At 40.8% G+C, this 15,216-nt stretch overlaps 1 protein-coding gene across 3 annotated transcripts in view; it reads right to left on the reverse strand.

Annotated features, from left to right (window-relative positions):
- LOC149769510 (heat shock 70 kDa protein 12A-like) overlaps positions 1 to 15,216 on the reverse strand; it is a 28,672-nt gene extending 13,456 nt beyond the window's left edge. For 2 of the 3 annotated variants that reach the window (XM_089949865.1, XM_089949863.1), the window contains exons 1-3: positions 14,906 to 15,216; positions 13,706 to 14,005; positions 11,623 to 11,844 (exon numbers count right to left, since the gene is read on the reverse strand). In XM_089949865.1, coding sequence (XP_089805991.1) covers positions 11,623 to 11,844; positions 13,706 to 14,005; positions 14,906 to 14,968 — 585 coding nt within the window. In that variant the 5' untranslated portion in view covers positions 14,969 to 15,216. The remainder of the gene's footprint in view (positions 1 to 11,622; positions 11,845 to 13,705; positions 14,006 to 14,905) is intronic. The other variant, XM_089949866.1, reaches the window with a different exon arrangement.

The raw sequence follows: 15,216 nt of genomic DNA on the forward strand, positions 1-15,216 counted from the left end.
AGAACACGATGGTGCATTAGACCATTCTGACAATTTATCACCGCGTAGGTAATTGTTCTCAACGGTGACATCTGCTGACGGGGAATAATCGCGTCGTATTTCATTTTTAATTCTCCATGTACCCCAACTCTCGTCCGGACTAGTAAACTCGGCTACGTTTTCCTTATACGCTACGTCAACATAAAACGAATCAACGGCTACTCTAACCGCGGTGTCGGGGAATCTATTTATTATCGAGAATAAATTGATAGCGGCGTAACCCAGCATAGACGCCCTCAAATGCGGGTATGCCGGGCTGTCTCCGTCGCTGTAGGTAACAACTGTACCCAACCTTGTTCCATTGGACAAGAAAGCTGTTTCGCAGTTCACGTATCTATTTTTCGCCACTGCGTCCTTGATTACGAAATCATATTCTGCGTCATCTATAATCAGCCGTGAGCAATATCGTTTGTAATCGCAGTTTTTTCCACCTTGTGTGAACTTACCAATTATTCTTCTACCGAGATCTTTTGCCTCGCGGTTTCGTTGGTTGAATATCCTCCTGGACCATTCGATGATATATTCCTCGTCGGCATCGATGTGTTTTTTGGACTCGTCAATTATGCTATCTAGACGCTCCGGTTCTGGTAACCAGACTTCAGTCTGCGCTCGGTATGATATAATCGCGTCACTGACAATCAACGATACAAGCATGCTACAATCAATCATGTACCGTAGCAGCGCTATTGGCAACCACTTCTTTTCAGCCATGTGTCTACCGATCCAAATATAGCAACAGCGATGAAGTCCTGCCGCGAACTCAAATGATACTATGCGAGCGAATCCGGTTAAATCAAAATCAGGCAGTGGTCCATTAATAGCAACACGAGTCATTTCATGTCTGGGGTGTCCAAATCGTTTGAAATACTCAGCGGCGGATCCATACCCGAGAAAACTCGCTGGATAACAGGCAACCATATCAACGGAAATCATAGCGTCGCGGTTGTATTCAGTGTTCCATAGTCCACCGTGATAGTATTCCAAACAACTGGATTGTACATCCGGTAGAAATTCCTTGCGTGTTGGACTCCACGCATTTTTCCTCGCTGCAACATGAGCCGCAACCGATGGAATCGTAAAACAATTTGTTAGCAGTTGTTCATCATGCTCTTCAAATTCTATGGCGGTTTTTTTCATCCTGTTGTGAAACGCTTCAGTGCGATATAATTCGCCGTTTGGTCTTACAAACTGATCAAAGGTATCAGCGCTGCGAAGTAACCACACTGATACAGGGTCGTTTTTACACAAATAAGCGATAGCATCAAATAGTTTCCTCTCCGCGAGAAACCCGTTCTCTTCCAGGAATTCCCCCGGGATATACTTTACCGTTCTATCCCGTGGAAACACTGTGATCGCGGGCGTCCACGCGTGTTCGTTATGATCAATAATTTTGATTGGGGATCCATTTGATTTGTACTTCGATTCGTATAATACTTCACCGGTTATCGTTGTAACGGTTATTGGAAATCTCAACGACGTTTCTAATCTCGCTATGTCGCTGATGGTTGCTCCACGCTCGCGCACTGTCTCCTCCCACCGGTTGATTTTGCTACGTCGTAAATCAGTCAACTTGTTTCCTCGACACGCATTTGTAAAATGCTCTGTTACTCGTTCTGCTACACAATTTATCCCCGTTGACTGTTTCATCGGCGCTAGTTTTCCGATATCAGGTTTCTTATTTAACGGGTATATTCCATAAACAACTGCTGTTTCAGGATACGCTCGTTCATAGTATGGTCTGTCAATTCCGGTTAACAACCCCGGCTTGGAGTCGCGGCTAACAATGACTGTTTTCTTTTCGCTGAGAACTGGTTCAAATTTATCACGTATGATCCAATCACCTGATTCCACCCGGACAATGAATTTTACTCTGAAGAAATACCTTTTACCGTCAAGTTGTGATATTATCGTTGCTGCGCGGTTGTCGTTCATGGTAGCATCAACAACGCCATCAATTCGAAATGTTGACCAACTATGAGATGCACCATCACGCTTGAATTCATTGATACAATCGCGTATTTTACTCAACAGGGTTCTATCGTTTATTAACGCTTTTGGTGCGTCCTTGAGGACTCTATCGAGATTGAACTTAATATTTTTCCAGGGCTTAATTGCTGCTAATCTCTCGAACTCATCCATATAATTAAAACAAGTATTTAAATGAAAGAATATAGTATAATGAATCACTGTAAATGGTTGATGATTGGGTCTACAACCCCGTGCAATAAATCATGTAGAGGTGAATTCTGCGGGTATCATTTACAAAGCGTTCGTAATGGTTCTCTTGGCCCCCTCCCGTGCTTGGTTTGTCACGTTGGTGTAAGAGGAAAATCGCAGTTGTGTATCAATTGTGGCGGAAAGCGATACAGGGAACTAAAACGCTATTATGACAAGCGAATTAAAAACGCCGTCATTGACCCCACCGCCGACTTCGTCATCAAAACCCCCCAAGACTACGTTGAAAGATTTATAATTAAACCAAATAATAAATTAGACAAATAGTATTATTATACAAATGGACCAAGAATTTCAGCCGCATCCTGTGCTCGTCAATTACGAGGCATCTCGCGACGGCATTGTTAGAAACCGCAAACTGAAGAAGCCGGTTGGTACCGTAAGTAATCAGGGGTATCTGGTGTTTGGTGCCGGAAAGAAGAAGTACCATGTTCATAGGGCGGTATTTGAGGTATTCAACGGATTAATCGAAAATGGACTTGTGATTGATCATATTAATAATAATAAGACTGATAATTCTCTTATAAACTTGCAAGCTGTCTCGCAGAGTCAAAATACCAAAAAAGGCCAAACCGGTAAATACCCAAAGAAAGCAAAACCCGTAAAGTCATTTGATACAACAACTCACGAGGAAAAAATATTTCAGTCGATGAATGAAGCCAGTAGATACTTTGACATTTGTATCGCCTCAATACGAAAAGTAGCAGAACGAGTATATCAAACAGCAATCTCAAAAAAGACCGGGCATAGAATTCGATTTTCATATGTAGATACGAAGTCACCGGCGCCTATGGCGCTGACGAAGTCGCCATGACAATAAATTGTCCATTCCGGAAGAAAACGAATTATTAAACACCTTCGGAATTGATACGCGGGGGTTTCATTTTTTTTTATTTAAAAACAAGATGTTTTATAGGAATAATGAATATCGAAGACATCAATAATATATTAGCCGAGATTTCAAAATTAAAAAATCAAGGAATTGAATTATCTGATGGTCTCGACAGTGAAAAAATATTATCCGATTATGAAATTATTAACGAGCAATCAAAACGGGGGCGTTTTACCCTGGCCCGCGAGTACTTTTTTGTAAAACGATTACAACATACGATTAATGAAAACTTGTACCACAATGACGCAAATGCATTCATTGGACTATTTACTGCCGTTGAAATAATACGAAAAAAACTCGGACGTGTTTATGAACGACGCCGGGAGATTTCTAGCAAGATCAAAAACATTAGAAGGATTATAGACGAAAACTCCGGCGAGAAATTAGAAATTGCTTCGCAATTGCAATAATGGTAGGCGAATCACTTACTACTCGGCTAGCCAGAGAGCGGCTAGCGGCGCTTAAAAAGTTCATACCGTTACGAGACAGGGTCCGAGAGCAACTTCAAACGCGGCAGCAACTACAAACCGATTTTACTGTTGGAAGCGAACAACTCTTTGCCCCGGTAACTAAAGCGACCAAAGATGTTACGGCGGCAACTGTACCCGTCCTCGATGCGCTTGAAAAGATAGCGGCTCAGACCGAACAAACAAAAAGGTCTTTAGAAACACTAGCGGCTGCTACAACACGGAGGCCACCGCCACTCGCTATAACCGAACCACAAGAACCTTATGTTACAATGGCCGACGAAGAAGAACTAGGTGCTACCGCAAGAGAACCAGAAGAAGAAATACCGGAAGAAACACCGGAAGAAGAAATACCAGAAGAAGAAAAAGAGAGGAATATACCCCGTAATGTACTTAAGAAGAGCACAATAGATCAAATTAGAGACCTCAGGGACAGGAGGGAAGAATTAATTGATTTTACTGCCTCCAATTTTGCTAAGAGCATACGAGATAAGGAGCATATCAATAGCGGTTACAAGAAAAGTATAAAGTCGTTAAAGGATTGGACAAGAATAGTGTATTTAGCGAGTAAACACGAGAATGCATTACTACGTGGTGATGGCCCCGATTACGACGCATTCCACAATAAAGTAAAAAGTAGAATACCAAAAAAAGGAAAAGGATACTCTGTTGGTAAAGAATCCTACGGCGTTACCTGTCCTAACAGTGTTCTCAGTGATATATCACGGCTAGAGGTACTAATCGGAGGAAAACGAGCCGGAAATAACTCTCCGGAAATAATCAATGAGGCCGCTGATATTTGCAAGCGGTTATTTACGGGTGGTATCATGGACGTTAGTGCGTATCGAACGCTCATAGACGAACTCGTGGATGATTAAAAAAATTATAAAATTATAAAATTATAAAATTATTATCGTTTTTGACTATTTTTGGCCATTTTTTGCCATTTTTTGACTGTTTTTAACCGTTTTTTGGCCATTTTTGACCGTTTTTCGAGGGCAAAAACCCCAGGAAATCATTTAGAGAAAATCGATGTTTTTGCTGAAAAATCGAAAAAAAACGACTATAGGCAACAAAAAACGACCAAAAATGACTAGAAATCAGGAAAAAACCGGATTTTTATCGAGGGCAAAAACCCCAGGAAATTTTGATAAAATTTATTCCGGTTTTCCACACGGCGGTGGGAAAGGGGAAAGGGGTGATCACAATCACTGGTGATCACAATCACTAATTGAAAAACCGGTGTTTTTATAATAAAGATGATCATACACTACAACCACGATAAACCAGTACTCGTCTACGTGGTAAACTCGCGATTGCCTGTTTACCGCGCGTACTATGGAGATGGTCTCGGTAGCACCATTGCGGGGTTATTTACAAGAATGGCTCCAAAAGTAGCGCCGTTAGCCAAACAATTAGGAATGAAGGCTATTGATGTTATTCGTGATAAGGGTATTAGTGCTATTGGAGATGTTGCCGGAAAGGCGCTTTCTGCAGCAAAGGACAAACTAATGTCGTTGGTGAAATCCAAGAGATTTTCAAGAAAAAAACAGAAACCACCGGTGATGCCATCAACGACGGTGATGCCTGCAAATGTCAGTAAAGTAATAAATAACGCCGTGGAAGAAAAACTAGAGTCGTTGGCGGCTCAGTCATCCACCAACGCGCCCATTAACACAATAGCGGGGGAGTGGTCTTAAACAGAATTCAAAGAAAATCGCAATTGAAAACATCAACATGATAAATAATAAAATGTTTGCGCGAACCGCTGATCCCGCGTTTGATATGGATGCCCCAGTGCGCAGGGATGATTCTGTCCGTGATTATCAATATTATTCTTATTATGCAGCGCAACCCGACCTACGATCGCGAATTGAACTTCAAGTCCAAGATACCAGTAGATTTTATCGAAATTGAGGGAGAACTCGTGACAAATGCCGCCGATAATGCACCATACGCAGATAACGATCGTGTTCGAGTTGGCTTCGTTAACAACGGTATCATGGCGTTATTTGAGAGCGCCAGATATCTTATTGACGGGCGAGAAATTGAATCAATAGAACGCGAGGTTGATGTTGCAACGACGATAATTGGGTTAGCGAGATACTCGGACGATTATACGAGATCGACGGGCCCATCTATGATGTTTGCGAAGGACACCACCGATAACGCTGATCATCTTCAATACGTTAACGTGCTGGTGGAAAGAGATACCGCAGTTGACCCACAGGCTGAAGCAAATAACCCAGACCGCAGAGCAAGACCAGACGCTAATTTCACTGTTATAAAAAGTCTTAACGATAATTACAATATGGGATTCACAGCACGAGTAACAATGTTGCAAAGACCACGCCGACAGTTTTCATGCGCGATTCCACTCCATCACATATTTGGATTCTGCAGAAATGTCAGGAGGGTTATCTATGGGGCTAAGCATACAATCGCGCTGACGCGAAGGGGCGATGATAACAATGCAATATGGCATGCTGCTGGCGTCGCTGCCGGTAAAGTCATTTTAACTAAAATGGCATTGTGGATGCCGGTGCTGACTCCATCAGTTACCACGGAAGCACGATTGTTAGCATTTATGGAACAGGGAGGAAAATCGTTGTTGAGTTGGCTAGCGGTAACAACTGATGCTAAAGAGGATAACGTCGCCGATACGTTTACATGGCACCTGGCATCAAAACAGGGTGTTTCAGCCCCGCGTCATATTTTTATAGCGCTACAGAATAGAGAACGATTGGGCAGTCAAGAACGCAGCCATATGATATTTGATAAATTAGGAGTCAGGGATGTTTCGCTGAGAATAAACGGACAACAGGAACCATCCGAGGATATACAGCTTAATTACGGCGACAACCATGTCGCACGTGTGTATCATCGATTGCTGTCATACATGGGTCGTGATCAAAACGTCGACACCGGTTTGCAAATATCACAACTTGATTTTAAAAAGCTGTATCCGATTTATTATTTTTCGTTGGAACATCTTGATTTAACGAGACAATCCGTCGTTGATATACACTTCCGAGCTCGTATAGACCCGGCTGGTGTTAATTATAGAGCGGTTGCTGTCATTCTCAGCGATAAATCAATGCTGCTAGAAGGCGTTGGTGGACGAATGAGAATCGTTGATGCACCAGTGGAAAACATGTAATTGAAAGCACAAACACGTTTACAATAAAATGTCGTATAGTGTCGTCAGTGTAGAGTTGACTGATGGTCAAGTCAAGAAATTACGATCAAAGTCGGCTAAACAGTGCGGGACCACAATAACGCTGAAGCCGTCACAGATGGCGGGTGGTAATCATAAGATATCGTTGACGGCGCGTCAAATAAAACATTTCAATGATGCGATGAAGAATAAAAAGGGTGTTCAGGTAGATTTCTCGGCCGCAGCGATTAAAAACATGGAAAAGACCGGCGGGATATTTCCGTTGTTAGCTGCGATTCCAGCGTTGATTGCCGCGGCCGCACCAGCAGTGGCGAAGGCGGCGGCGTTAGGAGCCGTTGGTACCGCGGCGGGGATGGCATTGAAGAAGGCAACCGGGAAAGGCTATAAAAAAAAACGATCCGTGGCCGGAAAGGGTCTAAGACTACCGGGAACCCCGTATTCATGGTACTCGGGAAAGGGTCTAAGACTACCGGGAACCGTTTATTGACTCGGGAGTCAATGACTCCTGAGTCAATGACTTCCATGTCTAATTTTGATTTAATAGACGCCGCAAACGCGCTAGCGATAAAAAACTTCAGAGGTGTTTTTATGAGGGATCAATTACCGGCGGCACCAAGGAATATTGAAACAGGCATAATTAACCTCGATGGGTCCTCCGGAGCGGGAACTCATTGGGTTGCATACGCGATTGATCCGCGTGCAATCGTCTATTTTGATTCATACGGGTTAGCCCCGCCAAACGAGTTCATGCGGTATATCCGGGCGTGTTCAGCCCGGGCGTTTTATTCCACGTTGCCAACACAGCGATTAAGTGACCCACCGATATGTGGCCGTGAGGCATTGAACGTACTCGCGGCGATTTCATCATCGCGAAAACCACCTCATGTAGTTGTAAACGAATACACTAGTGGGGTCGTAGAGGCCCGGCGGGTTAATTAGAAACGCCGTTTTTTTTTACAATAACGATGATTGATATTTGGGGACGACCGGTTTCGGCGCTGAAGGAATCCACGGAAACGCTCGCCACCGATGACATAAAAAAACTAATCGAGGATGAAATCGCCGATACGTTGAATTTAACCAGTGTTGACCCAGGTGAAATAGTCGTATTTCAAGACCGCCAGGGTAAATTGAAATCCAGTAATGTGTCCCTGGATGATGTTTTAACACGACAGCGTGATGCCGCCGAGGACACTATCGCGTTGTATACCGGCGACGGACGACTCAAACCGGGTGAACATATATCGGCGGTAACATTAGTCAAAGACGGTTTTATAAGGTTGGATAGATCGGTGACCGAACTCGACGCGCAGGTGAAAAAATCTGCCACCGAGGTGAAAAAATCTATCACCGATATACAGCTCACTACCGCTAGTTTTTTCGGGACCCCGACGGTAACCGAACCGAATATTACAACAATAAGGAATACTATTTTGGATTTTGCAACGCTGTCGGGCCAATTTTACACGTTGCGAAAAAATGTTAACAGGATCGATGACAACTTTGATAAATTCTTTGGTAAAAAAAATACCAAGCTGGATGAGATTACAACAACTATAAATGATATCACTGCGTATGGACAGGAAATAAAAACAATCAAAACTGATGTTGCAACAAACAAAAGGAGTGTAGACGCGCATGAACGGGAAATAGAAATAATCGGCGCTAATGTTGCAACGATCATAAATAATGTAGACTCGCATGGACGAAAAATAGAAACAATCAAAACTGATATTGTAGCGAACAAAAGGAATATAGACGCGCATACACAGGACATAATGACAATCAGAGCTGATATTGAAGCGAACAAAAAGGGTGTAGACGTGTATAGAGGGGAAATAGGAACGATCAAAACTGATGTTGCAACGAGCAAAAGAAATATAGACGTGTATGGACAGGAAATAAAAACAATCAAAACTGATGTTGCATCGAACAAAAGGAATATAGACGCGCATACAGGGGAAATAGAAACAATCGAACTTGATGTTGCAGCGAACAAAAGAAATATAGACGCGCATACAGGGGAAATAGAAACGATCAAAACTGATATTGTAGCGAATAAAAAAGGTATAGACGTGCATGAACAGAGAATAGGAACGATCAAAACTGATATTGTGGCGAACAAGAATAATATAGACGCGCATGAATGGAGAATAGAAACAGTCAAAACTGATGTTGCAGCGAACAAAAAAGATGTGGACGCGCATACACGGGAAATAGATACACTCATTACTAAGGTTGCAGCGAACAAAAAAGATGTGGACGCGCATACACGGGAAATAGATACACTCATTACTAAGGTTGCAGCGAACAAAAAAGATGTGGACGCGCATACACGGGAAATAGATACACTCATTACTAAGGTTGCAGCGAACAAAAAAAATGTGGACGCGCATATACAGGAAATAGATATACTCATTACTAGGGTTGCAGCGAACAAGAATAATATAGACGCGAATTTGCGGAGAATAGAAATAATCGGAACTGATGTTGAAGCGATTAAAGACGGACTACCGAGAGTAGCAGAGCAATTCGAAAAAATAAAAATTCCTCATGAGAACATCATCAACACAGTATACACAATTCGGCATGGATCATTCGATTGGACTCCTACACAGAATACAGTAAATACTACCGCAACTGTTAAGGGCATTTATCGATTGACACTGGTTTCAATGATGCAGTTTAATATATTATCGTCGAGTTCATCCGGGTTTAACAATACAATATCAACAATTATAGACAAGAACGCAACTGAACAGTTTACAATTTATGCCGTTGATGGAAATTTAGCCCGGGCAAACATCACATGGTATGTGGAATTTGTAGCGAATCTAAGTAATTAAAAACACTAGCTCTTTTAGAATAAAATGACCACCAGGGTAATTGAATCAGAGGTATCACCGACGTCACATCAATATCGATTCGATACCGCAAAAGAATTCTCCGCGAACTTAAAAACGCTTTCCGAACAATACCGTGCAAAAATAAAAAAATACCGTCGTAAAATAACCGCCATCGACGCGGTCGTGTACTCGGTGTCGGGTATAGTAGCTGGCACCGGTGTTATTTTATCCACGGTGACCACGATAGCCCCGATCGCTGTTCCAATCGCTGTCTCCGCGATGACAACAGTTGCTGGAGTCGCCAACGCAATCACTAGAAAGATATCATCGTGTTTTCAGAAAAAACTCAACGAGTATACAGTAAAACATCAAATAGTATCCGACGCATACTCGAAATTATCCGGGTTGATCTCATTATCGATTGATAATTTGTTCGTATCCGATGTTGAATTCTCCACGATGGTCCAGTTGTATAGCTCCGCGATGTCAAAAATCGAGGATTTTTAACTGGAAGCCGGAACCACCTGGTTGCTGAAATTAGACACTAAAGACAACGAATAATAATAATGTCGCTGAACCCCGAAGGGTTTCAGTTGCTTCAACGGATCGCGGAGAACACCACTCCGGTACAAACAAATATGATATCGATAACGTCAACGAAACCCGAATTCAGTGTGAACTTCCCGTCGCCGGTTCCAGTGAAGGAAATAGCGCTGGCAAAATTGCGAATATATCACAGTTGGCCTAATATTCGAGCGAACGCATTTAACGGACAACAACCTAATAACTCGCTGGTTTTTGCACGGACAAATAAACCCGATGGGACCCCAAACTGGGAGGAGGTTACAATACCAACTGGGTCATACCAAATAGAGCAAATCAATAAAGAATTTCAACGCAGGATAAAATCGATCACAGGAAAAGAATCAAAAATCGCTATTACGGTTCATGAACCGACGTTATCGTCGACGATTGAAATAAGCACACCGGGGTATATGGTTGATATTTATAACAGTTCAATAAGAACCATACTAGGATGGCCTAAGAATCCACCCGCGGACGCCCCCCCCCCCCCCCATCAACTTATATCCTCAGACACGATAACGGAGATGATGGTAGGCATATTGCCCCGTACAACGTAAATATCGCATCGGTGATAGCAATCAATCTAGTATGTGATGTTATCGAAGGGAGTTACCAGGTGGATACCAAGCAATCAAATCAGGCTCAACAGGGATATATCCTTTATTCATTTTCACCAACAGCCCCTCCGGGATTTTTAATCGTTGAGAGTCCGATTAATCCGGTCTATATGCGATGCCATGATCGGTTTTTAACGAGAATTAATTTTAGAATTACCGATCAGTCAAATAACCTAATTGATCTACAAGAGGAGGAGTTAGTGATCACTCTGTTTGTAAGATCATAGCAGCAGGGGGGGCGATGACATCGACGCGGTCGTCGATGTGCTTACCGGACGCTGACGACGCTGGGATCGGCGCGCAGAAGGCATTAATTAAACCAAATGACGTCCCGACGATCCCGTCGACGACGACGTCGTTTTTTTTTTTACCAGCGCTGACTACACCGGATCCGCTGAGTGCAGAAAGTACTAATTAAGCCAAATGACGTTTGGACAAAATGTCGGATTCGCCCCCCCTAATTGGCCAAGCTAAAGGAGGTGGGTGTTTCCCATACGAAATCCAAGTTTTAAGTAATCTCCCTCGCGAAATTAGTCAGTCTAAGTCTATGTGGGAAGCCAGAAGTTAGCTCCAAGGAAAGTTCATAAATAATTTCTCTAGTTAAATAAATCGTCCAACGAACGTGAGTGTGGAAGTATATGAGAGACCCGGGACCAGGTAGAGATTCGGCTTGATAGAAAAGTGAAGGAGTCATGTAAAAGGCACAAAGCTATTGTTTCAATCGCATGATGTAAGTTTGTCAATAAAGCCATGTACATCCTACCACTACAGCTGCTTGCCTCATGAACTGCTTGGCGGACTCGCTCCAGATCGCGGGAACTGTCAACACCCAGCATATGTCGCGGTCTTGGATTTGTTCTTCGAGTTTGCCTTTGAACTGACTCAGAAAATCATTTCTCATATATTCTATGGCTCGAGCAAATACTGTCATGGCGGGAAGTGTCTTTCCAGTTATGTCCTCTATCATCGTATGACGGGATAATTCCTATGTGAAAATAGCAAATATTTAAATGTTTTTTTGATCGCTACAGCAACAATGTTGTCAAGCGATCTATACGATACTCTCTACATTCCAATGTGTCACAACCATTATCTTCTTTCAAACTTTGTAAGCCCTATTGAATTCCATATTACATATATTAAATAATCACAATGTTATAAAAGAGTGTGCGGATGGTGCTACAAAACTATCGGATGCAGTGACAAACGTATAAATTAATTTCATCTGATTTTTAGTATTTAAGATTTCTATTTCTCATCTCATGCTTATTCTTGAATGCATACAGTGGGGAAAGGTACAAATACAGAGCATCTTCCAACAGCTTAAACACACTCAAGCGTCAAATCTCGTCGCGGGACGTATGGGAATACTGTGTTCTCGTTGCATATCACTAATATACAACTTGGTTTTTCATTTGCATAAAGGAGAACTTATTGCAAAATCTATTCTGTGGTACATGCTCTTTTAGTCCAATCTTTTGATATGGACGGGACTAGTATCAAAGAGTTATGGACATAGGCCGGTTCAAGTCAGAATGTCATGATACAACGATTTGGTAACTGAAAAATTATTCAGTACTTCAAAAAAAATATATACTTATTTAAATGAAAAGAGTTTGGTAAGTAATGTCTTAACATAGCAGAAGTAAGTTCACTTAATAATTGCTACTTTTCTGAAAACATTTTCTTGGGTAGCATCAGCAAACATGGAACATTTGTTTCCGACCCTGTATTTTGGACACACAGATGAATACTTTGCAAAGTAATTTTCACTTCACGTTGTTCATTTTTGCAAAATTAATGACAAACAGAACATTTTCAAATCAGAAATAGTCCTATCTTGTTTTTATTTAGTTACTTTTATTTAGTTACTATATTATGTTCTATGTAGGAACGTGTTCGAAGACATAATCATGTGCGAAATCTATTTCAAGATGAAAAGTTTCGCATATCACTTATTTTGTCACACCAAACAGACATATATAACAAAAGTGACCACGATATTTGTATAACCTTGAAATTTTATTTTATATTAAACATCTCAAAATTTCAGTCTCAGATTGAGATATTTAACTAACTTTGTAGTCTCTGCCTTGTAACCGTGCTTTTTGCATAGAAGATTTAGCAGACATTGGGGTCTAACATACTGTAACACTGACTGTCCTACTGCATTATATTTCCCTTTGCTTTATTTCTGTAAGAAGTCTGAGGATTTCCGAGAATAAAAGGAATTTACCTGTCAGATGTTCAGACTAGAAATATATATTTTGCATCCTTTCCATTATTCCAAAATTGCATCTGATAAGACTGTTGATAGTGTCAAAAGTATAATAATAAAATTAACGAGTTTGTCATTCTGGCATTAGGTATTCGGCATTTGGATTCTGTCTGTTTCTTTATAGAGCTCTCTTTCTCTTTCTCTCTCTCTCTCTCTCTATATATATATATATATATATGTGTGTGTGTGTGTGTGTGTGCGTGTGCGTGTGTGTGTGTGTTAATTCAACAGGAGATTCAGTAATATATTTATATTTTATTCCTTCAAGCTCTTTTGCATCATCATCATGGATGTGCTTCAGTAGTTACATTATACTTTCAAAGTTTTTCAGTGATATTGGTATAATGTAGATACATACATATCACATATCATCCACAACGATGGCGGTCATGCTAAAGGGTTTAAATGAATACAGCATGAATATATTACTGATTTTCTGCCGAAAGAATATACATGTCTACATAGATTCTGGCATTCGGACATGGGTGCATGTGTGGTTTAAAACTATACCTATTTATCATTCCAACTATTCCACTTAAAAAGGTAAATTGAGTGAATCAGTACGAACCAAGTTATCGAAAATCTTCATTTTGAATCTTGTGAAGAAATACCATGGTTTGTGTTGTCCTTCTTCCACAAGTTCAGCGTATCTGTCCTGTGCTGCATAACCGAACGCCTCCAAGGACTTCCCATCTGGCTTGATCAGAACGGTTGTGGGAGCTTTCGGTGAGAAATGCTCTCCACCAATCCATTGGCGAACAAATATTTTGGTGGGATTGTCCTCATATTCGTGTCTCATTGAACATGCCCAGCTGGAGTAGGTGGTACCAAAATCGATGGTAACCACCATAAGTGGTTTCTTCAGTTCCTATAAAACCAAAATATATTAGCGGAAAGAATGTATTCATATGTGTTAATGTCTTTCAATCAATCTATACGTTGATCTGTATCTTTGTTCGTCTGTTTAGTTGTCTGGCCGCAGAACTACTGGACGTCTTTCATATCTATATTTATATCAGTTTTTTGAATATATAATTAGGACTCCATTTTTTATGTAAATATTTGTCTACATTAATGGAGATTTAAGCGTACCTGCCTAACTTAATGCTTACATATATGCATTATTGCTTCCATCCATCCTGGCAATAACCTGTATAAAAGTTATATACACAAATTCTGACACTTTCTCAATCATTCATTGTCTCTTTTGTTCTGCATTTGGTTATTTATTGTTTATGCATTAATTTACATCCAACATTAAAAAAATACCCCTGTCTTAAAGTATGATATCATTTCAACAGGTAAAGATTTATTTGTATTTTCTGTTTGTTGGAAATACCTGTGGGCATTGTGGATGTATCTGATTTGGGTCATATTACTTTGTTTCTGAATGGATACAGTACAAATGTTGTGTACGCATGGTAATCAAACGACGGATTATACATATATATATATATATATATATATATATATATATATATATATATATATATATATATATATATATCGATCGGCATTCATCTGTTAATATCCACAGTTGCAACCCTATCTCGACTTATGAAATGATTCAATAACATAATAATCTGAATGATAATAGTGTATTACATTAATACCAACGAGAACAAAAGTCTTAAATGATTCTTGCTTCTGTACACCTTACTCACGTATAGCATTAGAAAATCAATGCTGATGAATTCTCTCTCTCTCTCTCTCTCTCTCTCTCTCTCTCTCTGACTCTTGTCTCGTTCTCTCGTATACACAAACATACCCGCATGTTCGTCTGCCAATGTGTTTCCGGATATCTTATGGATATGTGTTTGATGCTTACCATTTTTCACGGCTAACTGTACTGCAGTAACAATCTATATGAAGACGTCCCTGTTAAAACTACGCTTTGCATGCTTTGTGGGTACATTATTACTTATCAGGCACGGAACACCTAGGAAGACGGAAGTTTTAAACTCGGCCGTCCAGGCCCCAATTTGTAAACAAGTGATTTATGATACAGATATCTCCATCCATGTTCATTAATTAAGTCACGTTTGCTACATTCTACCTTGGATTACGTGCACAGGTTGT

The sequence above is a fragment of the Sinohyriopsis cumingii genome, unplaced genomic scaffold, assembly GCF_028554795.1.
Source record: "Sinohyriopsis cumingii isolate HCF-2022 unplaced genomic scaffold, ASM2855479v2 utg003621l, whole genome shotgun sequence".
NCBI classification, from domain to species: Eukaryota; Metazoa; Mollusca; class Bivalvia; order Unionida; family Unionidae; genus Sinohyriopsis; species Sinohyriopsis cumingii.